At 44.6% G+C, this 27,996-nt stretch overlaps 1 protein-coding gene and 1 long non-coding RNA gene across 2 annotated transcripts in view; one reads left to right on the forward strand and one right to left on the reverse strand.

Moving 5' to 3' along the window:
* Positions 1-516: 516 nt before the first annotated feature.
* Positions 517-11,628, reverse strand: LOC139057463 (uncharacterized). The gene is made up of 3 exons (XR_011512806.1): positions 11,191-11,628; positions 6,200-6,292; positions 517-2,027 (listed from the first exon to the last, which is right to left on the reverse strand). It is a non-coding gene; the product is annotated as an uncharacterized lncRNA (long non-coding RNA).
* Positions 11,629-11,824: 196 nt separating this feature from the next.
* Positions 11,825-27,996, forward strand: part of LOC139057462 (nucleolar transcription factor 1-A-like) — a 30,112-nt gene continuing 13,940 nt past the window's right edge. The window contains exons 1-9 of the mRNA XM_070535778.1: positions 11,825-12,197; positions 17,087-17,271; positions 17,879-18,130; positions 19,167-19,231; positions 20,965-21,112; positions 21,815-21,925; positions 22,743-22,867; positions 23,150-23,291; positions 26,265-26,633. Coding sequence (XP_070391879.1) covers positions 12,026-12,197; positions 17,087-17,271; positions 17,879-18,130; positions 19,167-19,231; positions 20,965-21,112; positions 21,815-21,925; positions 22,743-22,867; positions 23,150-23,291; positions 26,265-26,633 — 1,569 coding nt within the window. The 5' untranslated portion in view covers positions 11,825-12,025. The remainder of the gene's footprint in view (positions 12,198-17,086; positions 17,272-17,878; positions 18,131-19,166; positions 19,232-20,964; positions 21,113-21,814; positions 21,926-22,742; positions 22,868-23,149; positions 23,292-26,264; positions 26,634-27,996) is intronic.

Raw genomic sequence — 27,996 nt, forward strand, 5'->3', positions numbered from 1 at the left:
AAGTGCCATTATCAAATGTTAGTCAACACCCTTGCAATGTGTAGCTCACAAACACGAGGTCAAGTGAAGAGGAAGTATCGATGACTTGCAGGTCACCGTCGGCCGACTGTTGTAATGAAAAGCTGAATGCTGTGTAAAGCAGTGAGTCTATGCTTTTGGCTTCTTTGCTGCCAAGGCTCAGATAGTTCCAGTTCATTTCCAGCAAGTTAAAATTGTCAGTCAGGATAACTTTTGATCTGGAGTTTGTGTGCTGCAAAATGAAGTCATGCATTTCTTCTACAAGACCAGGTGTGGCATTCAGAGGATGGTAGACACCTCCAATAAGTATGTGCTTTCCAGTATCTGTGATTCTGCACCCTAACCTTTCATGATGAACAATAGGATCTAATACTGATATCAGACTTACCAAGACTGAATACTGTATATTGCTTGTTACAGTGATGGCTACTCCTCCTCCTTTACTTGACCTGTCCCAACAAATTAGTACACGGCTGGAACTGCTTTGCAGTCTTACACTTATGCATGTAGCCAAGCTTCGTTTAATTAAGATATGAGGGTCATAAGAAAGGATTAGATTATCAAGTAAATTGAGTATGTTTACTTCACAATGCACATTAAAATACATAACGCTTAATGACTTAGTTTTATTCTGTCCTTTTTTCTGGTGTAATTGCACAGTTGTTCTTGATCGAGAAGCATGCACTGGCGTTGTGGTTGTGTTTTTTTCTACTCTCAGTTGTTGCACTTGTTCCCATACGTAAGCCATGCTGTGCCGTGTATTATCAGTTTATCAGAGAAAAGCAAGACCTTCGCGTCTCTCTCCCTCTCATTTGCAGCTGACTGCCAAAGTGTATGTCGTATGTTACTTATTCTTTTTGAAAAATCCTCTTTAACCAATATTTTGACTCCTTAAATGAATTAAATTATGGGGTTACACAAGCCAAAACCACTTTCTGATTATGAGGCACGCCGTAGTGGAGGACTCCAGAAACTTCGACCACCTGGGGTTCTTTAAAGTGCACCTAAATCTAAGCACACGGGTGTTTTCGCATTTTGCCCCCATCGAAATGCGGCCGCCGTGGCTGGGATTCGATCCCGCGACCTCGTGCTCAGCAGCCTGACACCATAGCCACCGAGCAACCACGGCGGGTAATATTTTGACTACCCTTTAGTTTGCTGCAGTGGGAAAAACTTTCGTAAAATCGTACAGCTGAAGAATGATGGGGAGTGCGCAAGCTCTGGCAGCTGCCGATTCTATGAGCTCGCTCTAAAGAGTTAATTTGGAGGCAGCAGCATATTTTTGAATATGTTTTGCTTGACTTTGTTCTCCAGATGTGGTGCCTTATCTGGCTCTTTAGTTACACCGTAGAATACAATATAATTACGACAGCTTCTATTCTCAAGGTCATCAACCTTGTTTATGAATTCACAGAGACCGTTGCTCATGGCTGCACATTGTTCAAACTAAATCACTTTTTGTTCAGTTTGTTCAGGTTGCTGAATACAAATCTATTCATCCTCAATCATGTTAATCTTGTTTGAATGCCAGATACGGTGTGCCTGACTTGTTTTGGATTGGAAACTAGTTACTTCAAGATTTCGTTTGTTTTTATTTGTTAAGTATTTTTCATAGCATTTATGTGTTGTAATTTGTATCGCTTACAAGTCTAAAGATGGGCTAGGGTTACATTCAAAATCAGCAGATTTCATCAGCAAATACTTCAAGACTTTGTAAAACTCACATACTGCAGCAACAAGAAACTGTTGACCTGGTAGCATCATTAGTGTAACATCATTATCTTTTACAGATGATACTTTCTTACATCCTTACACTGAGGTGGACCCACTGACGTCACAGAATTTGATGTGTAAAAGTGTAGTGGAAGGCTTTCTTCCATCCAAAGTTAGCCCGTGTCCTGATGCTTCTTGGAAAGGCAGCCGGGCGGCCATTCATCGAAGCCTTGCTGCCAGATGGAGTACATGCACCAGAGCCTGTGGCTAGGACGACCAGCTTGCCACACAGTGACCTGTATGACAAAAAAGAAGTTTATGAGCAGGTTTCCTTGATTGGTGTCACCAAACCAACCAGTATAAGATTATATCAATTTTAAAGTATTTTTCTGTCTTTGGGCCTCTTATTGAGCAAAAGTTGGACTTCCGCGCCCGCGGCCATCGGCATGTTTTGTGGATAACAACTCGGCTAGCAGGCATTAGTCTATGAAAGGTGGAATAAATGCTCTTGTGATTGTTTGCACTACTGTGTTGTCGTTCGTTTGTCCCAAGAGCACGGGTGAGAACCCCACAAAGGATATATAGTAATCAATAAAGCACTAGCTTAAAGGGACACTGATGATCAAAGGAACAGTAAAAAAACAACACTGAATCACTTTAGAATGGTAAATAATTATTTCAAAGCTATTTTCACTCATTTAGCAGTAATAGGTTCATTCTCAGCAAAAAAAAAAAAAAAATGGAACAGCATGGAATGAACAGAAGCTTAGCGCCAGGACTTGGTATGATACGTCAAGGATATGAAAGTACCATATACTCTCATATTTGGGTCGTTTCGGTGCAAGAAAAATTACTGCAACCTGGTAGGCCAAGTCCTTCATTTCTTTAAAATACCACATATTTTCCCTTTAACTATAAACAATTGCAACTGGACCTCAGTGCGTACTCAAAATCCAGGACACATCAAGACAAGCTGGTGCAAGAAATTCAGGGCAGTGTTGTCACTTGTATTCTGTTTATACGCTCTTTCTGTCATACCAGGCCTCCATTCATCAGAAAAAAAGTTGTTCTGCTAATGCAGAAGCATAATTTATTATTACAGGTGAACTTAATGTTCCTGTTTAGTGTCCCTTTAATTTAAGAGTTACTGAAATGAACAAGGGTATGCCAATATCCCAACTTGTAAATACAAGTTGAATTGTTGCCTTGCTATTTGATTATAGAATTCACTATTCAGTTGAATACTTAATTCTGTTTGAATATATATGGACAATGTAACGGATAATGGATGTTTGCTGTTAAAGGTTTGACATCATGGATAATAACACTTATTGGAATCTCGTGGGGGAAAGGTTTGTGCAAGTGATGACTGTTCCAAATGATTCTGTAGGAGAGCCATGGTTGTTGCCCAGAGTTACCAGCCCCAGAGTGAACTCATAGGGCAGATCACATCTGCTCAATAATTTTTTGTCGTTAAACAATAATGCCTTGCTTATTAGGAAGCTACAAGTTTATTGTCTCGATTAGGGTAAGTCAGCTTATTATCTGGGCAGTCTTATGTTTGCATCCCTTTTAAAATGATGTGCTATGCTGTAGCATCACACTTCTTTCAACAAACGCAGTATGTGCATTTTGTGACGAGCCGTTCCATTGTTTCATTACTGCCAGCCTTTCATTGAAGTCAGCAACTCTATCTCTACTATAATAGTCAAGATGCACCAGATAATCAAAAACAGTTGATGATTATTTAGGATTTTAATGGCACAGCAGCCATGCAGGCTATAATGCGCCAAGCACATGTTTTTCGAAGTGGCTTATTTGTTCAAATGTGCTAAAATGATGTAAATAGCCAAGTAAAAATATAAGAGCATGAAATGTGCTACAGTTCCTGTAGGGTTCCTGTTGCTTTTAAATAATTAAAGGTATCTTCATATGGTACAAGTGGTTCATCACTCATTAAGAGCATGGGATGGAAAGGGATTCCTTTTTAATAAAAATTTTAAATCAAATCAAACATAGTTGTTTCTCATTTAGAAGCTCTTTAGTTGAAGGGACGTCCAGTCAACACAGGCACCACACGCCCGCATCACTTAAAGGAGCCCAAACCATCCCTCGGGCTTGGTGAAATAACATAGTCCACGAGTAGCATATGCTGCTGTGAACATCTCAGCCAAGTTTTGCTGTCGCATGCGGTGCGTGGAGCTCGCAAGCAGATCGTGAAGTCACCTTTCTCTCAAACACTCTCTTTTCAATGGAAGGCCACGTCCTCACTCTCTTCTAGACAGACTATTTCATAATTCCCTTCGACAGCTGCTATTGGCCGATAGCTGACATCAAGCTGCGGTTGGCTACATGGCATAGATACCGCGGCCACTACAGCGTGCCGCCACAAGTCCACTGGCTAAGTGCACTGCGGCTCGCTGAGCACAACCACGTTTGGCTTGAGTTTAGCACGTCGTAGGCACCAAAGACGGAAGTCGTAGCATCTATGTTAAGATCCAGAATGAAATTTGAAATGCGTGCCACGGTGACATCTAGAAGGCGGAGCGTTGTGGGCACACCCCACTGCGCCATAGCATCCACAGTGCAACGCATTGATGAAGGAACAGGAGCACAGTGGAGGCCGTGTTTGTTTACCAATAACTCCGCTTCTGCTGAACGCACTGAAGTACTTTTTGTGGCAAAGTGTTTCTGAAATAGCCTATTTTTACTTCAAATGCCTTTCTCCACTTTCATAAAAAGTGGTTCAGGTCCCCTTTATTGCAATTAAGCTTTCTTTCTTTTTTTTTTGCCATATGGGCTTTATGCGAACTTCGCATTTCAACTCATTTAGAAATGAGAAAACATGCAATATTTGAAGATGACTTTTTCTCAAATATTGGTATTCAAACCAATTTGGAAATTTCGCTATTCGAATGCCCTTAGACAGCACTGTCAAATAAAACTAGAGTCGACATAAGGAATGCGATGCCAAATGGTAAAGCTTTTAAATTGCAGCTGTCTTCTGTAAAAAAGATATATTTTACTATAATGATAGAACAGGGAGGGCACCTTTTCTGAATGTGGCTGAATGAATTCCATAAATTTTCAAAAGAACTTCACTTTTCCGTTGCAGAGTAGCATGTAGACAAACGTTCACTGGCTAATCACACTGCTTTTTCAACAAAGAATGCTCTCTCTCCTTTACCCACATGGCACTTTTCGTTGATCTGTTCACTTAGGGTGTTCAAATAGTGAAATTTACTACTGAATACAAATATTTGTGAGAACAGGCCTTTGGATATCCCATTTGATGTAGTATATTTTCTAACTTCTAAGTAAAGTGAAACATAAATTTTGCGTGGAGTCCTTTTCGTGAAAAGTGAGGCTTATTTACATTATTTCTTACAAGCATGCAATAGTGTTTACAACTGGACATCTGGTCAACTGGAGAGCTCATAAATAATAAACAACTGCTTTCAGTTTTCTGGTATGCTGTGAAAGTAATATTAATGAAGCAACTGAATAGTACCTCATGAGATGTACTTAGAGTGTTGTGTTCGTTGAAGGAGCAAAGTATGATAGTACAGCACTGTAGATTTTGTAAAGGAATGGGAACATGGTGAGATTGACCAAACAATAAATTGCTTTGCATAATTTACAACAACAAATTCCTACATAGGCTGCCTCAAAGCAAAGCATTCTCACTGGGGTGCGAAAACAAGCATTCTCACTGCGGTGCGGCCGTGCCCAATCTTCTCTGCGACTCTCCTGGGAATTGTGCCTCAATGCGTCTTGCACTTAATTTAGCTACTGCGCTGGTACTATGGCTTTCCAGATGGGTCGTGCAACAGAAGGTTGCACAACATGAGCCTGAGGTGTAATGATGGAAGGCACTGTTCTACATGTGCATGGCACACAGACTTTAGTGAAGTTCTAATGATGGAAAAAAAAAGGGAAGACCACTGCTGTGGTTTGGCAGGCACTACATGTACATTAACATTCAAATGAACATTCAAAAGAATGTTTTGGCGAATTTTCATGAGCAGATGCATTTTAATAACCTACACGTACCACACCTTTCATAAAAGGTATTGCATGGTCACTTGATGAATATTACGGAAAGCGAAACAGGTGGTTCCCTTTGATAAATCACAGGTCAAATGATTTGCAAACATAGCCCAGCATCTTTGGAGATGAATAAATGCTTTCACGCCACTCGCACCTGCACAGAACAGTGGCAAACACGCTTCCAATAAAAATATTTCTGCCCTTTTTACCTCACAAGTTTCAATAGTGGAAACGAACCTTTCTCAACTATTTTTACTTCTACAGAAATTCCTTACCACTGCCAATCCTCTTCAAGACAATGGAAACTTTTTCTGCCTTAGTTGCACAAGTACATTTATATTCTTGACACTAATTAGACCACAGTGCATTTTCCCATCACAAATGGACATGTGTATGTACATATGTTGCACTGACCTACCTAGTGAAATCTTTTAGTTGGCATAATCAGCTTTGTCTTGAAAAGACATTTGTCGTAATTCCGCTTATCAAATACATTGGTTCCCACCAATACCTATAAAAGAAGAAACAAAAATTTACTTGAGAGGCAATAAATGACTAGAATGCTGAAATTCGGCAAGCATGAATGCAAGCAAAAGTAAGCGTAAACAGACACGCAGTATAACACTGCTCCAACATAATATCCGTACCTGTCGATGGCAATGCTGCCATCACTATCAGTCGGTTATACTCATTCTATGGCTACCTGTTCTGCTCAATGTGGCAAATAGTGAGACAAGAAATATAAACAAAACACAAGTGCTATTTTATTTGTATTATGTCTTGTCACACTATCTGCTCATTCGCCATACTGAACAAAAGAACGACTAATCCAGCTACAAACTCTTGTGCTGTTCTGCCATCCTACTACCCTGCTTTTAAATGCACCTTTTATTTATTTATTTATGATACCCTCAGGGTCAACAGACATTACAGAGGGGAGTGGTATAAAATACAGAAAAACAACAAAACTTTAACTACAAGAAGCAGCACCATTATGTCATCTATGACATGTGAACCCCACCTATCAGCAAGATGAATAATTTTTAATCACAACAATTACATACTTTCGGAGGTAAAAATTCTTACCCACTTGGCAATGGTAAACAATGAGAAAGCTTCTTTTTGCTTACGTGATCAAATTAAGCAAATGTTCAAGTCATATGTAGTAACATGATGTACTGCAATGTTGGTCGCTACTCACATACTTTATTTACCCCACTGAAAATAGTACATGCAATTTAGCTTTTATACTACCATTTAACTAATTGTATCGTACCATCTCTTAATCACTGACATTGATAACTAACCACTAGGCTGCTGGGAGTGAACCTCAGTTCCTAATGTGCACAAGAGTGCATAATTACGGAACATATACAAAGGCTAGTTGCCTGTGACGAAACTCGAGATGACAGAAAGTACCTTCAGGCGTGTAACAAGTGAAACTCAACATCAAAATTGAAGCATTTTTGCTCTACATAGAAAGAGGCTGCGTAAAACATTTGTCTGGTGTCAAAGGAGCATTGACCCAAAATTTTCATGTCTCTCCCTTTCTGTTCATTTGTTGTCAATCCAATGAGTCTCGTATGCAACCTGAATTGCTCCCTCGCAGGACAGCTAATTATTGATTATAATCTTCCAATGTGGCCGGCTCATGGAGAAGTGTCAATTCTACCATGATGCTGTGGCATCTAGGTGATCCCAGCAGGTGAGAGAAAGCACAAAAGTGTTCTCAGCAGCACCAAGGACCAACAACAGGAAAGTTCCATGCATTCTAGAACTAAGAAGTGGTACCCCTGTAGATATTCTAGCTCTACCAATGATACTAATCGACCTTCCAATAGTGTTTGAACAACTTCCAAGGTGCCTCGACACCCAAGGCTGCTCTTTGGTAATCTTTGCATGGATAAAATGGACTGAGTTCAACATCCCAGAGCAACACAGAGGCAATAGGAGACACTGAAGTAGAGGACCCTATATTTTGAGTCACCTACATTTTTATTTGTGCACAAGAATCATGGCACACAAGTATTTTTGCCCGCACACGTAACACATAGAAAACAGAGTTGCAGAGTGGCATGTTTGGAGTTGAATTGATTCCTGAATCATTCCACATTTTAAACATTCGCAATGAAATGGGAATGGAATCATGGCACCTGTCAGACAGATGGAATGGGAGCCCTTGATTTCAGAATGGAGTTGAAATGGAATAGGTATTTAGTCCTGGAATGCTAAATGTCAACTTCGAGCGAGAAAACCAAACCAGCAAAGTTTGCATTCAGACTAAACTAGATTTGGCCAATACATTGTATTTCTCCCAGCGGTTCTTTCAGTATTTACCTATAGGTGGTGACTATCTCTATTGTAATAATTACAAACAACACTATATTCTGCACATTTTACCCTTTTGAAGGCATGGAAACCTTTTTGTGTTACAAGAATAGAGTGCCTTTAAAGACAGCAACTTCTAGTTGTCAAAAAATATTCACTTTAGCAAGTGTGCACTTGACCTATGACATAAGGAAGGGAGGCCAAAAACGATGTCGCAAATGGTTGTGTCCTGCACCAGTCGACAGTGATTTAGAACATGCGCCGTTCTTTTGGCACACTGTCGATTATTCAGAAGGAGCGATAACAGGAAGTCAAAGAGGTGTCCTGGAAAGAATGGTTCCCATTAATATGCCAGTAGATGTAAAATAAAGAAGACTGCCCTGGAAAACATATCCATTTATGTTAGTCCTCAAAGTGACAAAATAATCTATCTGAATGCATGGAATACACAATGGTGTAAGATTATTTTCTACTTTGACTTATGCAATTAAGTTTCGAACGAATTACAGATTTTTGCACGTGGCGGATTTTATTTAGGATGCGAACCTTGCTTGTGCTGCAGTGCAAGATGTGTTCGTTAAATGTCTGACACATGTGCAGATAAAGTGAACCTAACTTCAGCGGTCACAAGCTGGCAGCTGTAGTTGCAGTACCTGAAAAATCAGTGTGACATGATACCTGAAATGAGTGTCAGGTTTGGCTTAATCCTAAATTGAAGAAAAGCTATTTAAGATTGACACAGCGTAATTTGGCCTATGAAGACCTCAATTATTATAGACCATTTTTTAAATTATGGTTTTGAATAAGATGCTGCATCTCTTCCCTTCTGTTTGTAAACAGGGAGGCAGTTCAGAAAATGGGACTACAATTCAGGCTGTCACCACAAGATATTTCGATTGCCAGGCAAGGACTGAATGTATTTTGCAATCACATAACATATTCGTAACTTCTTGCTGCGCAGCTAACAGCAAGAGAATAAAATTTATGTAATAATGTTTTATGTACTTCTTTGTCTAGTCCTATTACGTATATAATTCTCTTGACTACAAATCTTCTATGTGTTTGTGAAATAAGGTTAATTATGTATGGATACTACATTGATTAGACATGTAGCTCTGGCATCCGAGTGTTTGCAGAATGCTTCCCTTGTGGGCTGGCGATCCTTTTCAGAGCAGAGAGACTTTTTCATAAACAAAAATTAACACAGGGCTTTTTTAAACATATTGTACAGGTCCAACACACACCTTGGAATCTACGTGAAGAGACGCTTTTGCAAAGCAGTTATTCAAATGTTAAAAATTTGCACATTTCATTCCTCCCTCTTTTGTGTAAAGAAACTGGCAGATGTGAATCTTCTCACACCCATGCTACACACTGTAACCTATGTGACGATCATCTCAAAGAGTTAGTTGGCACTGGTACAATAAAGTGTACGTGCGGTTGTGGCCCAATGGTTAGAGGCATCGGGTTGCCTAGACCAACGGTTTATTCTGCCATCAGGCATGTAATTCAGTTTTCTATTTTTAAGTATGAGCTAATCAGCATGATAGCAGTCCCCAGCCAGTGACAGGGAAGTCCAGAATGGTTCGCAAATAAAGCTTAACTTTAAAGCAGTAGGTAATTGAGATTACAGGCAACAACGCGCTGCAAAGCTAGCAGGCCACGGACATATTCCTGGCGAGAAGAAGTTGTATGCAACATTACTTGTAACATTGTTCAAACTTCAAAAATGTGTTTTTAGTTGCGAGGCATGCAAGTGCAACTAGTGGATAAAACTCTGGTAGACACTACATAAGACAACGGCATCAAATCGATCATCCCCCAGAGAGCAACACAACTGTGCTCGCCAGAACGAGAACATTAAGTGTTTTCAGGAAGCCTGAGATTAGGATTTTTACTTTTTTCTTGAAGTGATATTCACTTGTTTTCACTCGATCTTCTCTTGACTAGGGATGTGCAAACATTTAAAACATTTGAATAACGAATCGAATAATGAATATTTGCAAATACAAACATATTTCTAATACTTTTTGAATACTTCAACATGTTAACTACACCCAGTTAAACATAAAATTTCAGAAAAAGCACGGTAAATATTCACCCTCGCGGGAATAGTATCAACATAAAACATGAGAACTTGCAAAGTAGGGAAGAACATATGTCGCTTAGGCAGCCATGCTTCACAGGCTGTACAGCGATCATTCGAACTCTCTGTAGAGTCCTGTGCATGCGAAGAATCTACTTGTTTGCTCGTAATACTTCATTCATGCTTTTAATAAGCAATGCTTCATAACATACTGTGTAATGACGGAAACTTGCTAACGTTAAGCATAGTGGGATGTGAACATCGTTTTATAATAATTATGATGATGGTTATTCATTATTTGAAAAATATTTGATTCTATTTTGGCACTCTTTGATTCGTATTCAATTCGGTCTCAAAGATCACTATTCGCACATCCCTACTCTTGACCTAACAGTGCTCACAGTGGCATTATTAGAGCCCCACAATATCGACAATGTTTTAATTATGTCGCTGAAAAGAGCACTACGGATTGTTTCAGGTTATAACTGTCGGCGCTAAATTGAACTGCTAAAGATTTTGAGGGGATGTGCAGAAAACATTGCGGCCTGCCAGGTCTAAACCACAGAAACGTTCCGCTAAAGTCCCTAGTTTGTTTTGCTTTGCTTTCACAGAAGCTGGCTGAATAAGCCTACGCCATGGAAAGGTGCTCGCAAATTCGAAAATCGCAGATGCATATGTGAAACGGCAATGCTGCAGCGACTAGCAATGCGAAGTTCGCACTTGCGGAAGGCGCAGTGCAATATCGAGGCACGTGAAAAGGGCATTAGTTGGAAAACACGTTTTGTGCAACTGTCTAGTATTACTACGTAAGTTCGGCTATTACTAAAATTTTACGAGGCAAACGAAGATGTTGAAACAAAAGTGCTGTCCCGACGTTCAGGCCTTTGAAAATGCATGCTCGTGACCTTCAAAGAACAACGGACAGCGAAATATGTGGGAACATCGCAACTCAAATTTCTAACAAGTCGTGCATTCCAGTAATGATAGCTACATACTCCTGGATAAGATGATTCAAATTGATCAACTTGCCGCCTTGGTTTGCCACCTTTTCTGGTCGTGACGCAAGCGACGCTGATGACGCCAGAGAACAAGGTTGCTGTGCATAAAACTCAACCTCTCCAAAGGAGTAGGTGTTACGGAGAAGAGCCACAGCTTCATTATTTGTTTCTGGAGCAACAAGGCAGTTCTCAGATCAGCCTTTTGTCATGGATTACCAGAAAATCAAGCAGGAACTTCTTAGAGGACATGATGCTGGTAACAAACGTTAAAAAAAGGTATTCTGCGATCCTCTGTTGCTACCAAGCATGTGCGCATAGATCAAAGGAGTATTACAAAATTTACTTCTCAGCACTTTCCAGAAGTGTGGATGCTGTAACGATGTGTTTAATGATACGGTGCTATCACTCTAGTAACATTTATTTTGATAGAAAATCGCCGTGGCACTCATGACATTTCATAAAAAAGAGCAGACGACCAAATGGTTTAAGGTTGCCAGACTAAACAAGTAGCAGGTCTATATTTAGGGAAAAAAAGTTTAGTGTGCCTTCAAGTGCGCATGCGCAGTTCATTCGATGTCGACCAGTTGGGAAGCAGCGGTGGTGGCGGTTTGTCAGGAGGAAGTTTTGTTTTCCCAAGCAGACGCCGCCAGCCAGCAGGAGGGTCTTGAGCGGGTTGAAATCGTGCTGCTACAGGCCGTCGATTCACGTGTATTTTTCCCGCGGTGTTTTTGTGGGCGCCACGGGCCTTTGCCGGCCAGCGCGGACGCACAGTCCGGTCCCTCCGGCGTGCTCGAGCGCTACACCGTGACCCCGATTCGCGTTCGCCGAGAAAATGGCGATGGCGGCGGCTCAGGCGACGGCGACGATCAACCCTCCTCGACGCAAGAGCAGCGGCCCGAAGCGTCCTGCTCCTGCGGCAACCCCTGATGACTCGGACAGCGACGGCGCCACAACACCGAAGCGAACCAAGAACGGAGATGGCGGGGCCCCTGAACACAGCGATGGTAAGTGCTCTCGCCTGCCGGTGCGGGCTCGCCAGGCTTTTGTCTCCTCCGCGTCGGCGCCGATCGGACATGGACGTGCATAGTCGAGCGCCGCGTTGGTGGAGGCCGCGCTTGCCGGCGCACCCGGATAGCACGAGTTGGCGCTCGATCTCGTGGGAATTCCTGGTTAACGGCCTTCGTGCGATGTGGCGGGTTAGTTTTTCCGCGTTAACAGCACGTGTGGTCATTCGCAGAAGATGTAACAGGCGCCAACGCGGCTGTGCGAACAGCCGGGAACGTAGTACATAGGGCAAGAACACGGTCGCAGGTCGTGTTTTGTTGTGAGCCGAGCCCCCACGCTTTGTACGCACGTAATTTCTCGACAGATGGGCTGCATAGGTTCATGCACTGGTGATAAATTAATTTTAATCTTCTTTAAAACAAGTCATCCAGCTTGCGCCTAACATAATAGTGCGGGCTTTTCCACGCGCTAGCAGACGATTTTCTTTAACGCGAGCCGCTTTTCATGCTTGCATGGCGGACGGCCGTTCCACGCACGGCGAGCGACGGAGACGCCACAATGTCCGCCGCCGAGATCCTCGCCGGGGCGGGCGGACAAAGCGGCGATGTGGCGGGCGAGGCAGGCGGCGGTGAGCCGTGCGAGCCGCAGGCGGGGGGCAAGGAGACCGGCGCGGCGGCGACGGGTGGGGGCCCGCAGCCGCGTACGCCGATGCCCGATTGGCCTTCCCCGGCGGCGGCGCCGCTCGGCGCTGGCTTCTGCGTGCTACCTCGCCGCCGTTGCCGGGGCTGCGAGCGAGGGCGAGCGAACGATCTCGGGGTGGCGGCGGACAGCGGCGAGCGCGCAGCCGGCGCCGTGGCAGCCTTCCAGGCGCACGGGGAAGCAACCGGTTTCCTGCTCCCCTACTCGCCGGCCGTATCCGGCGTGCGTGCGTCCGTACTCGTGCCACTCCGCCGTGCTTGCTGCTGCTGCTCTCCCCTGATCGCCGTCTGCCTCGCTCGCTCGCTGGGCGGCTGCGCCGCGCCGCTCGCTTGCCGGCTGCTGCGCTTCGACGATGACAGGCTTTCCGGAGGGGGGGAGTCGTTATTAATGCTCGCCCCGCGGGGAGCGCGCCGTGCTCGAGGCCTGGCGGGGACGGGCCGGGCGTTCGCCGCGGTGTCCCTTCGACCGCTACTACTGCGGCGGGTCCCGCCGCCGCTTTCGGCTCGGCTGAGCGCGCCTCGGGGAGGGAGGTCGGGCTGCGTGCCGCAAGCTTTTTCCCCGTTCTCCGGTCGCGCGCGTGAGTTCCCCAGAGCGTCGCTTGGCGATGAGCGCGCTGTCGGGAGCATTTCGCGCCAGTTCGACGCACGGCGGGGCTGCTCGGATTCTGCGTTTCCCGTCGCCGTATGTGATGCAGTGGCAGACGCGATCCGCGTTCGATAGGCGGTCCGCTTTGCGTAATGCCTCGTGCTTTGTTGTCGACACTTCTGTCGGTCGTAGTTGTTTCGCCTTGTGTTGGTCGTTGGGCGCACGTGAGTTTGTTTACGTTTTATTCGCGCAACACGCGCTCCGCCGAGCAGATGACGTGCCGGACTGGAAATTGCAGCAGTGCTGCCACCTTTAAACGCCGCTCTTTTTGTCGTCTGCTACACTCAGAGCAGCGCCGTTCTTCCTTTCTGGCACATCTTACTCGCCGAGTTATAAAATAGCGTGACATCTCCAAACTACTACCTAGCCGACTGAATTTGCCGTCGACTGCTTACGTGGCGTCAGGGCGTTGTGGGATGCGAAAGCATCGCGGCGTGTCGTACGAACCGACCCTGCGTCCGTGGTCTTCCCGCTGCTGGGCGGGTGTTGCGACCGTGCATGCCATTGTCTCGGGCGGGATCGACCGTCTGCGGCGCCCTTTCACGTTGGAGCGCGTCGAGTTCTGTTTATCGGTACCGCTGACGCCGGTGCCCGACACCACCTGCCGCGCGAGGAACCGTTGCGCGCCGCAACTGCCGTTTCGCGGGACTTTCGTGCCGGCGCCGCTCTCGTTTTATGTCTTTCTGATGCGCTCTGCTGGCTGGCTGCTTGTTTGTTTGTTACGCTTCGTTGACGGTGGCAAATTTAGGGCCGCGAGATCGCACTAGCTGCCGTTGGTGTACTGTGCTGTTTTTGTTAAGTGCGACAATGGCTGGCAGCTCCAGCGGCCTTCGTTGTCTTCGGGTAGTGAAGGAAATTTGTTGGCGAGATTGTGAACGGTAAAGCGCTTATTAAGCGTGCTTGACCTAGGTGACGAGCAACTGTTCGTTTACAGTGGTGCGGTGGGCCTTGAAGGTGCGCCCAACTGCGCAACTAATAGAGTCAGATCCGTGGCTTTGACTGTTTGCAGACCGGGCAAAATGTTGATTCTGCAGCATGGACGCTGATGCTCATACTGCACTCATTGTTGCTCACAGACAGACTGCTACAACTGATCTCCAGCCTGTTTGAATAAAAGCAGTGTCTGTTTGCATAAGTTTCTTTTTTTTTTTGTCTTGCATAGCAGTTTTGAGCATGTTGTGTTAAATCTTCTCCAGTTGTTTTGATCAGCCCTCTGCATTTAATGAATATATTAAATTTATCAAAAATTGTCAGTAAGAAGGCTGGTGATAGCCATTAATGCCTTGAGCTGATGTCTTGGTATATTCCTGAATATTCGTAAATACAGTAAGACTCCGCTGTAAATAATAAGTTTGATCTAAGTTTAAATTGGGGTTCCTGTAACAGGTAAATGAACGTGGAAATTTTGCGTTGGCTAGGCTGGTTTAGCATGGGCACAGAACATCAATATTTTGGCCAACTTCACTGAAGTTTGTTGATCAACATTGGCACATACAGGAACTGAGCATAGGCCAAAAACTTAAAGCTGTTGATGACACCTGGGTTGAAGCTTTCGTAATGACACAGTGTGACAATTTGGGAGTATCTTCACCTAAACATGAATTCAGTGTCACTCTGAAAGGAGGCGTTTCTGTCATTTAAGCTTGTGCACTACCCAGGTGTGTTTGCTGCAATGAGCTTTCGAAGTTTCGCTGTGTATCAACAGAAGGCATAGGGATTCATTCATTATGCAAAATAGAAGTGAGGTGTGCAGACAGGACACAAGAGTAGAGAGGTGGACAACACGAACGCCGGCGTTCGTGTTGTCCACCTCTCTACTTTTGTGTCCTGTCTGCACGCCTCACTTCTATTTTGCATAATGAATCCTTACCAACTAGCTCAGCTTTCTGTCGTTCTAAGGATTCATTCAGCAGTGCTTTTAACTGCAGGGTTAGCGGCCCAGTATTAGTTCCCCACTATCAAGTAAACACCAACAAAGGAAAATATATACATTAAGTATAAAATGTTTGCTGAGGTAGATGTCACCAAAAAATATGTTGCTCATTTGCCCGAAGTACAAAGCAATATTGTTGCGTGCAGTAAGACTTGTGATTGCAGTATCAGTTGCTGACACATTCGCACTCTTCTGTAAACAGTCTGCCTTGGAGAGCCATGTCTGCTACTTCCCCTTTTCCCTTATCCCCGCGAGTAGGTGTGTACCAAAGACATTGTCATCATCATGATCACGTTTTGCTGGTATAGCTCAACTGCCTTTACGGAAGAACTGGTTTATCATCATACCTTACTGGTGAAGCAGCACACGGACACAGAGAAGACACACCGTGTCGGTGGGCTGCTTCACCAGTAAGGTATGATCAATCAACAACTAGCCCAACTTTACACATTACAGAACTGGTTTGTTTTGTTTTGCCACAGTGCACACAAGGGAGGTGTTTGCACCTCCTTTGTGATCAAATGTGCTTCATCAATGTGGTAATATACCAGATGTTCGTTTTTATGCAATACACTTTCTTTTCAAAAGAAACTCACATATAGGCTCCTGCTATTCTTGCGAATAGGCTACATGGCTAAGCAGACGTTACCAGAAAAAAATAAAGGTTTTGAAGATAATTAAGCTAATTACCAAAAATTTGCCAATGAACTTTTGAATTACTCATATTATGGTAAGTGTTGTAACTCCAAAACCTAAGCCAAAGTGTAGTGAAGTCAGGTCTGCTTCGCATATATCCTAAGGCTGTCAAGATATGCGACCTTAAAGTGTGCTATGAAATAATTTGGCATTCCAGTTAAGTTCCCAAATAGTGTGCCTCTAACAGTTCAGGACAATCTTGACTGGAATGCTGGGGTACCTTTTTTTATCAGATTTTGGGACAGATATCTTGAAAGCGTTGCTAGTTTTAGGATTTCTGTTAACCAGGCATGACTTCTACTCCTCGCATGCATCTTAAGAACTCCAGTTGGTCAAAATTAATCTGGAGTCTCGCCCGCTATAGCATGTCTCATATACATGTTGTGTTTTCGGCATGTAATACCCCAGAATATGACTACTCTGCACCTTTTATTTCACAGTAATAACATGTGCTCTAAAGTGAGTAATTAGCAAAATTTAGTAAATTTTCTTGGTGCTAATGCCCTTCTAGCCATGTAGCATTTGTGCAATAATGGCAGGGGCCTAGCTAGCTATGACAGTTTGTTTTAAAACAAAGTGTACCTGTACTAAGTTGGGAGCGCACGCATTCCATTTGCAGATTTGACGAGGGCGATCTCAGTTGAAACGACGTGCTCAGTTTGTGATCCGGCCGAGCGCTCACGATCTGCCATTGGAGTTCAACATTAGGCTCTTTGCTGATTCAAGAGACGCGTTGCCTTCAAGTTTAATGAGATATTCTCATCAACCAAGTGCACAAGAAAAATGCTGAGCAGTCTTGAGAAATGTAATCGGTCACTTCAGCGAGCCTGCATAGTTGTTGGCTTTGGTGTTGCGTGGAATCGGCTAATGATGGTGGAATAAATGTTGCTTCCTTTGTTCATGTAATGCATGCAGTGGCATCCCTCAGCTGGAGCGTGGACGAGTTGGGGCAACTGGTGAGCAACCTGGCCCAGTGTTTGCCGCCCAATGACCTGGTCAAGTACACCACCATGGTGGAGAAGGTTGACTGGGAGAAGGTGTGCTTTGGCTCCTACACAGCCGCCCAGTGCAAGGAGAAGTGGGCGCAGCTGATGCAGAAGGTGAGAGGCTGCCGTACTCTGTGCTTCGGAGGATGTTGTGTGCAGTTCCCCCTGTTAAGCACCTTCCATCTGCCTTCAGCTGCAGCACTGTTTTGAGCACGGTTGCTTTATTTGTTTATTTATTTTGCCAGGCATACTCTCGAATCTCAAGGCTATTTATTGCAGGAAGGAGTGGAGGATTACAAACATGGTCCAATAGAAAGATGACAGTAATAACTTTCTTTTAACAATATTAACAAAAGGCTTCATGAATGGCAGTCTTCGGACTTTTGTGATGTGAATGGAGGCTTCCCAGTGGTTCCATTGATTGTTAGTCTTCAGAATGAAAGATTCATTACACAAACTTGTACAGCAAATCGGTACACCATATTTAAGTTATGGTCCGAGTGTAACGATACATACCAGGGGTGGGGTGGGGGTAAGCATTGTTTGGAACTAGATTATAATGATAAAGTTTAGGAATGTGATAAATTACTCTAGCCAGGCTGAATATGCTAGTTAGCTTTGGTGTTCCTTTGAATCGGCTGATGGCGACAACTTAACATTTTTTTCAATTGCACATGCAGTTTGTGCACATAACCTAAACTTGACTGTGTGTGGCTTTCAGCTTCGGCGCTACCGCACGCTGACTGACCTGGTAGGGGATGCAAGGGAATGGCTCAAGCGCCCATGGCTGCCGGGCAATGGCACGGCACGCCGTCAGCGGCACCCGGGCCTTCCCAAGAAACCTTTGACCCCTTATTTCCGCTTCTTCCTGGAGAAGCGTGAAAAGTACGCCCGCGAAAACCCTGAGCTGTCCATGACGGAGCTGGCCAAGCTAATCTCCAACAAGTTCCAGGAGCTTCCTGAGAAGAAAAAGGTGAGAAGCTGTGCATGGCCAACTGCTGATACAGGTATAACAAGTTAATTAATATAACAATAAACATAAAATTTAATTGACCAGGCTCTATTTCAGTGAGCATTCTACCGCAACAGCTTCGCTAAAAATGGAAGATCCAAGGCAACATACAGCAAATGAAATATTTTTTTGCTTGCAGTTTAAAGCACATATGTATTCTGGTAGCGAAAATGTCAAATACCCGGCAAGAGAAACCTGAAATTGCAAATTCTGGATGCACATGCTGTTTTTGGCCAATGGCTTGCCTTGGCTGACCCGCTGGCAGCAAGCCAACATGCCGATCCCATGTGATCACAACAATTGCAAAGTTGCATATTAACGATGGTGCATAGTGTGTTTGTTCATGTGCCATTGCGACAAGCTGCCGGTGGGCCATCAGAATTACCAGCAGGCCCTTTTCTGGTCTTTCAAAAGCATTACGCTTGCATTTCATTTGCAGAAACCTCAACACAATTTTTTTTTCTCCTCTTTCTTTGATGCTGGTGTGTGCGTTTAAAACATGCTGGATATAATAAAAGTATTCTCACACCTGATGCAACTTAGTTTAGCAGTCGTGACAAGGTTGAACTGTGTACATTTTTGTGCAAGCATGGGCTGCAGGAAGGATTCAGTTGAGATGTGGGGTGCCTATCTTTAAGCTTCAACATGTCAGGCCATTACTAGAACAGTTAAAACAATAAGGAGGGCAAGCCCAGTTTATACGTCGACCTCCATGTGTATGGGCTATCAGCCTCTTCTGTTGTTGGTCCCTGTCCGTATGCAAAATTTCTGTTCACTTCTGTTTAAAATTTCTTTTGTCTTGTGTGTGTGTGTCTGTATTTATTCATTATTATTTTTGTTGCTTATTTACTAGTCTTAAAATCTCGCATTCGATTGCTGTGGAAGTAGGTTAGATGTGCTCATGAACTTTGGCTGGCCTGGTTGTTTGGTGCAGCATGCTTGTGTGTGGTATGACCGTGGTCAGGCTTGATGGAACGTGCTGTCATCTCCCTTGCAGCAAAAGTACAAGGAGAGCTTCGAACGGGACAATGACGTGTACAAGGTGGAGCTCAAGAAGTTCAAGTGAGTGCTTCAGCATTTACCGAAGCATTTTCCTTTGCCCACAATTCTTGTGGCCGTTGACCTTTTCGGAGCAAGCTCTATACGTTCATTGTCTTCTAATCTCTTACTGAATAAGGCTCAAGCTAGGATTGAAGCTCCGTTATTGTATGGAAGTTGCAAAAAGGTTTTTCATTTTGAAAAATGCCACACTGCTATAGCTTTTTCAGGTGCCAATCATGTCCATTGAAAGTGAAGTTTTGCCACATTTCTTGCATCTTCAGAATCATGAAAAGTGTATATGTTATTTGTGTTTTTTATGTTACTTCGGGCAAAAAGTATGAAGTTCGAAGAGTAGAACGTCATCGCAAACATTATCGCCAATCATCAACAACATAAACAAAGTGTCAGCGAACCGTGATGTGCCGATAACGGCATGTAGTGCTGCATTTGTGCTGGCTTGGGCCTCGTGGATATTGACAGCAACAATAGCAATGCTTTAGAAGTCCTTGGTCTAAACAGTCCACAAAGGCGTAAAAACCTGGATCAAAAGAAGGAAATCTGCAGGCAAAAAAAAAGGAAAGGAAAAATTGACGGATCCCACACTTCTGTGGGAGTCAATGTTAAGTAAAGCTTTCTTTGACGTTTGCGCAAATGTTAAAGCATTTCCTTCATTTCACTCCTTTCTCCACACTCGGCTGCTTCTGTTGCTGACATCATTTTCATTTCTCTGTAGTTTGACACTCATTGCTCGATGCATGCTTGGGTCGCATTTTGTTCACTCCTTCCTACACACTTATCTGCATCTGCTGCCAAGTTCCTTCTTGCTTCTCTGTAGCTGACTTCTTCCAATTATTTGTTACAGACTTTTTCACTTCTTGCCTCTTGTTCTGCTTCTCCATTCAGATACGCACCCAGTGACCCAAGTTGTTGTTTACTTGGCAAGACAGCACTCGAAAAGTGTGAGAAAGAGACAAAGAAAGCTTTGCATTGATTAAAATGGGGGAGGGGGCATACAGCAGGCACTATCGTGTCATGAACAACAGCTTACTGATTTTCTTGCAAAAAGATAAAGTAGTAACGTTCAGTTTGGGCAGGTCATGTTATGCATGGGACAGGTAACTGGCAGTTTATCAGAGTAATGAAGTGAGTGCCAAAGGAGTGGAAGTGCAGTTGAGGACAGCAGATAGTTAGATGGTGTGATGAGAATAGAAAATTTGCAGCAGGCATAGGGTGGAGTCTATTGAAGAAAGACGGTGATCGGAGATGGCTACAAGAGTCTGACCTGCAGTGGATGTGAAGTAGGCTGATCATGATGGTACCTTTTTTTTTATTATTTTGGAGGCAGGTAATTTTAATGTTGCTGGTTAACCTATGCTGATGTTAACCTTTTGTGCTGACCGTATCCGGTCAGCATAATATGTGGCCATTATGGGTAAAAATCACAGTCAGTGTTCACACTGAGTGCTGGAGACACTCATCTTAAGAACAAGCAGATTAAAGGTGGTGCACTATTGAATTTGCAACTGAATCTGTGCTTGGACGATGGAGTTAAAGGAGCCAGCCCTTCGTTGGGGAGTGGGCTGGTCTGACATGTTCGGTTGAACCTGGATAACTACTTTCGATTGATTGGTTCAGTACAGTTCTTTTATCCTGAGAGACAAAAAAATAGTAATAAATAAGCAGGCATACTTGCTTTGAATAGGGCAGTGGGAGTCGCCGCTAAACATCTGTATTGCTATTTTACTGTTCCCTAGGAAAGAGAATCCAGATGCGTTTCCCGAGCCAGCCGGCAAGCAGGCCTCTGCCGGTGCTCCTGCCCTGCCGCCCAGTGCGCCTGAGAAGCCGCAGACGCCCATCCAGCTGTTCACTCTTGACCGTCTCAAGAAGCCCGACTTTGCCAAGGTAAGCAGCAGGCAAGGCAGCAGCCACTGAGGGAGTGCCGCAGCATGTAATCACCACTAAAATAAAGGGACACTGGAGCAAAGTAATGCACATGGGCACTATGGCAGCGCACTTTTTTTTTTTTTTATAACTCATGCCTTTCTTTATCCAGGTGGAGTGAAATTTCCCTTGCTAGCATCCTAAATTTTCAATAGCAAAATTTTCTGTAGTCATGCTTACGTCCCTCTGAAGGTCTATGTTGGTTAAGCACGTGAATTACTCGGGGAAGACTCTAAACCAGAGCTGCACAACAGGTAATGCCATTGGCCCTGAAGGTAGAATAAATAGATGGATAAATAAATAAACATGCGGCCTGTGAGTTGCACTGGGCGGAGTGGCCCAGTGCAACTCACAGGCCGCATGTTTATTTACCGAATGCATTGCATTACAAGACGTGCTGAGGATAGCAAAGAAAGCGATAATAGCAAACGTAGACTGCCTTTCTCCAAGCAAAACATGCACCATTGCTCAATAAAAGGCAAGTCCGTGTGGCTCCAAGCTAAGTTGATTTGTACCTTTGCAGGTATTGAGTTGTGCTGTCCTGCTCTGGACATTGCTTCTGGGCTCCTCTTAACACTCTAGCTAGAAGGTTTCTTCATTGCTGAGGTCGCTGCAGTGCTTTGCTAAGTGCCCGTGCACCTTCTTACCTCGCTTGGCCCCTAGCTGGACAAGAAAGAGGCCCACGAGGAGATCCGCAAGCAGTGGGCAGAGCTGTCCGACGGTAAACGCATCAAGTGGATCCGCCGAGCGCTCCAAGACCAGCACCGATACGAGGTGAGTTGAGGTACCGAGATTGGTTTGCTTATAGAAGTGTGTATCGATCTAAGGCGTCCGGCGCTTGCATTTTAGGGCAGGTTGTAGCCAATGCTCGCTTACCAAGAATGTATTGAAAATTAGGTAACCTTACAAATGTCCTTCGTGAGCTTTAAGCACCTTTGCTTGGTTGCTGGTCCTCACTGTTTTTGTTCTGATTATTGTGGTAATAACTAGTGCTACTACTAATGTTGGGAAAACTGCATGCAAGTTGTGAGACGATCACTGTCCAACATTTTGTAGGAAGCATGCAGCACTCGCAGCAGCTTCCCTGAGGACATGTTGCTAAGTGCACTGCTTTGTGACCTTCCTTTGAAACGTTCATCCTTCAATAAAAAAAAAAAAAACGAGATAAGAATTCGTGACAACATACAATTGTGAGAAGGCACACATCTCTGCTAATTTCATGATGGGTGCACTTTAGTAGCGTGACAGAGGCAGAGACAGCTCACGCAGAAAATGTGGCATCTGTCAAGCCAGTTTTCTTTCTATGGAAATTCTGCGGCTGTCGTGTAAAGAATCTTATAATTTTTTCTAACTTGGCTGTGCAAAAAAGGGGAACACATTTGACAAGCGCAATGCTATTTAGTAGTAACCTTAGATGGGCTAGTTCGTATATGTTTCTTGGTAAAGAGTACAAAAGACAGGGTAGGACATGGCACTGTCTGTTCATTTCACGATTGCATACTTTGTGCCCATATAAAGGGTAATGACCCACCTTGGCGGTAGCAGTTGTACAAAACTGAGAGTGATGTTCTCTGGTCTCTTGTATTGGCAGCTGGAGGTTGCCGAGTACAGCCAGGCGTATCCGGGCTTCAAGGCAGCCACGGTGAAACCGATCCTGAGCAAGGCCGAGCAGGAGTTCAAGGACAAGTGCGATGGAAAGCCTGAGCGGCCTCCTAAGTAAGTCCTTAGAGTTATTCTCTCAGGTGCCTGTGTTGGAACACATATGAATGGTACAGCCTGGGCGCAGATGATGGGAGCGTTGTTGTTGGTTTGCCCATAGTTAGCCTCTGTTGCCACATGTGTCTTCAGAACATCAACTATAGAGCGTCGTTGTGCGTTACGGTCTTGGCCAATGATATGTCTTCTTCAAAAAAAAGAAAAAGTACCCTTTTGTGTAGGCCTTTCAACAATTTTGTGTGCTGCCGTCTGATAAGTCACTGTACTTTGCCCTGGTTGCAGCTCCGGCTACAGCCTGTTCTCGCGCATCATGCTGCGGCAGCTGAAAAATGTACCGGCTAAGGAGAAAATGGCAGAGATCTCACAGCTGTGGAAGAACCTCAGCCAAGCAGAGCGAGATTCCTACAACAAGCAGGCCACCAAGGTACTTCTGTTTCACTGTTGGCCGTTTTATACCATACAACTCTCCCGAATTTTTCGTTTTGTTCGTGCTACGTTCGATAGCGTGAACAATGTCCCATTTTTATTCTACGTTGAGCACTCGGGTTTTTTTTATCCGAGCTGCGGCATGACACGAGTCCTAGCTTTTACGATGCCACAACGCTCTGGCGCCGCATTGGAAATGATGTTGATGAGGATGTGGCTTCATGTGCAGACGCACAGGCCACTTGGAGAGGCCCTTGTTCTAATCTCTGAGGCTTGTTGGTCTGCTGGGTCACTCGACGGGGACAACACATCGCCATGATTGCCTGACGAAAAGTGGAAACACTACGTGTTAAGCGATACGTACGCAGTAAGCTGGTACGGTTTATGCCGATACAACTCACGTGATAGTCAATGGCCGCTGAGTCGGCGATTAGAGTTTGCTACTTTTAAAACGAAACTACTGTTTAAGTGGGTACGGTTTAACGAGATTTTACTGTACACGGAGTTCTGGCACAATTTCATGCGTACACACTGAACTGGCGGCAGCGCGCATAAAGGCAGATTCACGGGCGATCAGCTGGCAACTACCACAAACGCATATAGGAAAAGTGTATATGCACGCATACTTGTATGAACAGCAAAGCTCGCATGTGGACAATGTTCCCAGCTGACTAATTTACGGAACTCGGCTAAACTGACAGCAATGTGGAGTCGTGATTGCATGCACAATATCTGCACTTCATGACAATGCATCTTGCAAAATACACTTGCGACCTCGACCCCTTTTTCCGCTGTGCTGGAGTTGTAAAAAACAACTTTATTTTACCATTGAAATTAGTTTTTCCGGCACATTCAATAATTCAGTTCAGACAGTTTCCAGACAGGGTCTGTCTGTCTGGAAAAGATCAGTCACCAACTGTATTTACTTTCCACACACAAACTGAAGAGCCAAAATATAATAATAATTTGCGAAGGTTAGAAATTCAACAAAAGTGGTAGCACAAATAATAAGTCGCAACAAAAGTTTCTGGTTAAAGAAACACACTTGTTTAGAACGACAGAAAGCTGAGCTAGTTGGTAAGGATTCATAATGCAAAAAAGGGGTAAGGCGTGCAGACACGGACACAAGAGAAGAGAAGCCTACAACGCTTGTTTATTGGCTGTTTGGTTGGTTCCCTCTGCATTGCCATTTTGCGATAATTTCTACATGACAGTTTGCATTTGCTGTTGTGCGGCTGTGCGACGATGTCACGTCGGCAGAGCTACACCGCTGACTTCAAGTGTCAAGTACGTAGTACTTTTTGCCGAGAACTCCAACAACCGCGCCACTCAGTGTGAGTTTCACGTGAATGAAAAGCTGATTAGGGTTTGGAGGAAGCAACGGAACCAACCTTTTGGGGTGCAACGGGCAGCAGCATGCGTTTCACGACCCAGAAACTGGGAAGCATGATGCTCTTAAGAAAGAACTGAAGCTCCATGTGGAAGAAGAGTGTGCAAAGGGTCTTCAGGTGTTCTGGGAGGACATTCAGACGAAAGCCTGGCAGTAGGCGCAACGAGACTGGATCGGCCAGCCAACGTTAAAAGAGAGTCGGAATTGGGTCCAAAAGTTCATGCGGCACAATGGACTCTCCCTTTGCAATAGAACAACCATCTGTCAGCGTTTGCCAGCAGAGAATACGAGGGACGACGGATGGAGTTTCAGCGCTATGTTCTCAAGCTGCAGTATCAGAAGGATTAGCTTCTCGGACAGATCGGGAACGCCGACCAAACCACGACAGTCACAATGAAAGGAGCAAAGGACGTCTACCTGTTGACAACAGACCATGAGCACACGATTAACTGTTATGCTATGCTGCAATGCAGATGGGAGGAAGCTGGCTCTGTACATCATGTTTCGCCGGAAAACAATCCCAAAGAATGAACGATTCCCTAAGAAGGTGATCATCCGCGGGAATGATAGAGAATTCATCAATGAGGTGATGGTTTGGATGAAGCGACTGGGAGTAGACTTGGACCTTCCAAACATGCTGGTCTTGGACTAATTTAGAGGCCGCATTTGCCCGGCCATCAAGGAGGCCCTACAGAAGGCAAACATCACCTGGGCGTCATACCTGGAGTTGTGATGTGTCAACTGCAACCATTGGATGTCACTGTCAACAAGCATTTCAAGGAGTGTCTCGCCAAGTCCTACAGAGAGTGGCTTGTGAAGGACGATGCCGCCACGACACTGACGGGACGCCGCAAGAAGGCTCCCTTCAGCAAAGTCTTGACATGGGTCAAGGATGCGTGGGAAGACCTGCCAGCAGAAATTATCAAGACTGGCTTCGAATGCACTCAATGGCACCGAGGACAATTTTCCTAACAGTTCTAATGATGTGGTTTTCGGCAGCAACTAGTGAGTGGCCGAGCCGAGCTTAATGTAAAAATAAAGGTGTGTCATGTTCCAATTTTTCCATTTCCCAAAGCTATGGGTCGACCTATATTCGAATAATTTCCTTTTATTTCTCGGAGGGCACTATATATAGGGGTCGACTTATATTCATGCTCAACCAATTTTCGAGTAAATACGATATTTGCAGGCTGTGTCCTGGGTCAATCATAACTTCGATGTTCAATGTGTTACAGCATGGATGCTCCATAATGGCTTTAGCCCTTTATCAGATGACCTCTTTATGGAGCATGACCATGCACATTGCTGGAACAGAAAGCAGCGAGATTATTACTACGGTTCCTCTAGTCAACAGGTCTCTTCAGCTGTTTATTGATTCAGTGTGCACCTTTTTGTGTGCGTGCAACCAGTTACCCTTCTCTCTCCTTCATTCTCCCTTTCCATACCTTTATCCCCTTCCCTCAGTGCAGGGTAGGAAACTAGACACGCATCTGGTTAACCTCCCTGCATTTCTTCTCTCTCTTTTAAATAACCTTTTTTTTTTTCGCTCTCTCCTTTTTTCATCCTCGCTTCATGGCACAGGCTAATGCTAAGTACAAGGAGAAGTATGCAGCTTACCTGAGCAACCTTCCAGAGGAAGAGCGGCAAAAGGTCGAGGCTGACTCAGCGCCGCACAAGTCGATTTCGTCTGCCGGCGGGGGTGCAACAGCCAAAGGAAATTCCAAGGGCAGCAATGTGACTGCGTCGGGCAAGGGAATCCGTGCCACACCTGGTGATGAAAACCAGCCCCCCGCGGGGGAGCGACCGAAGCCCAAGAAGCCCCTGTCGGCCATGTTCTTCTTCCAGCAGGAGAAGCTGGCCGCCATGAAGGAGCGCTGTCCACAGATGTCCCACCAGGAGGTGATGCGTGCGCTCGCCCGAGAGTTCTCCGAGCTTCCAGAACGTAAAAAGGTGAGCTCGGGTTATGTATGGCCTCACGGCGGTGTGTTCAGTCTTGTCAGCTTGGGTTTACTCACTGCGATGGTTCAGTGTATGTGGCAGTGTGGACCCGAGCACGAAGTCATAGGTTCGATTCCCAGCCACCTCAACAGCATTCCAATATGGGCGGCATGCAAGAACCCTCAACGGGACTTTAAACCTTGCGATTTCATTTCAGTTTGATTTCTTAGTGGGGACAGGAGAAGCCGACACATCATTTCTAACATAGCGACTCAGGAGTTCCCCAACAAAAGCACTTCAGCATTTTTTCATTGATCTGAATTAAGAGAGCTAGTCCCGAACCTTTGTTAGACTAAAGTGCCGTATGAACAAGAGCCACCTTTACGTTTTATGTGTCTTGCACTCCCGATAGGCACTGCATCACCTATATGGAAGCTTTTTACATTTGCTGCCATCCGTTGATGTACATTGCCCATGCTCCAGCAAACTTGCCTTGACTTCACAGTGTGTTTCCTTCTTTGCTAGTGTACCACATGAAGTTGCATGCCTCCCTTCAAACATTTACAAACTGTGCTTTGCATATTGATGAGCTCATCATGGCAAAGGCGACTGTTTTTCACAATGAAGATTGTGCTCAATCAGTCGTGCTTATTGTCCGTACTTTTGCCTGCTAGCCTTCACCATGAGATGTGATTGTGCCCATAGCATGGCAAGCAAAATCCAGAACTGGGCTTGCTGGCCAACTTGTGTCTGGTCAAAGTAAAAGACACGACCGAGATGACTCGTGAAAAAGGCAAAGGAAGTGCTTACCTTGTCACCTTTCTTCAGATGTCTTCACTATAGCACTTTTCACTTTCTCGGGTCAAACTACTGGGCTCGCGGTGCTTAGACGGTATCATGCATAGGTCTTGCTGATACCTGCAAGCTTACCTGAGCTGGTAAAGCAGTCAGTCAGGATTTGCTGACATTATAATGGTAATAAACAACTGCTAGCTGCAGTGTCGTGTGTTTCTTCGTAGAGGTGCTAAACTGAGAACTATAAAGATTGTTGTCTTGCAGTAAAAGAATTCAGCGGTAGTATGAGCTATGAAAAAACACACGGTCACAACTGTATGTTTACTGTAAAGCAAGTAAGCTGATGTGGATCTTGTGACCATTCACATGCAGCAGTATCTGTTCACTACGTCAACGGGCATGTTGCTACAGCGCCGACTTGGCATCGGGGTGGTCTCCAGCTGATTTGGAAGAAATTTCAAGCAGAACAAGCTCATCTCTTTTACTCTTAAACAAGCAAGAATGGAGTCAGTCTTGTACTGTGTGCTTTCTTTGTATGTTTCAATTTCTAACTTGCTGCTGACCACTTTTGATTAAAATG

The sequence above is a fragment of the Dermacentor albipictus genome, chromosome 3, assembly GCF_038994185.2.
Source record: "Dermacentor albipictus isolate Rhodes 1998 colony chromosome 3, USDA_Dalb.pri_finalv2, whole genome shotgun sequence".
NCBI lineage: Eukaryota > Metazoa > Arthropoda > Arachnida > Ixodida > Ixodidae > Dermacentor > Dermacentor albipictus.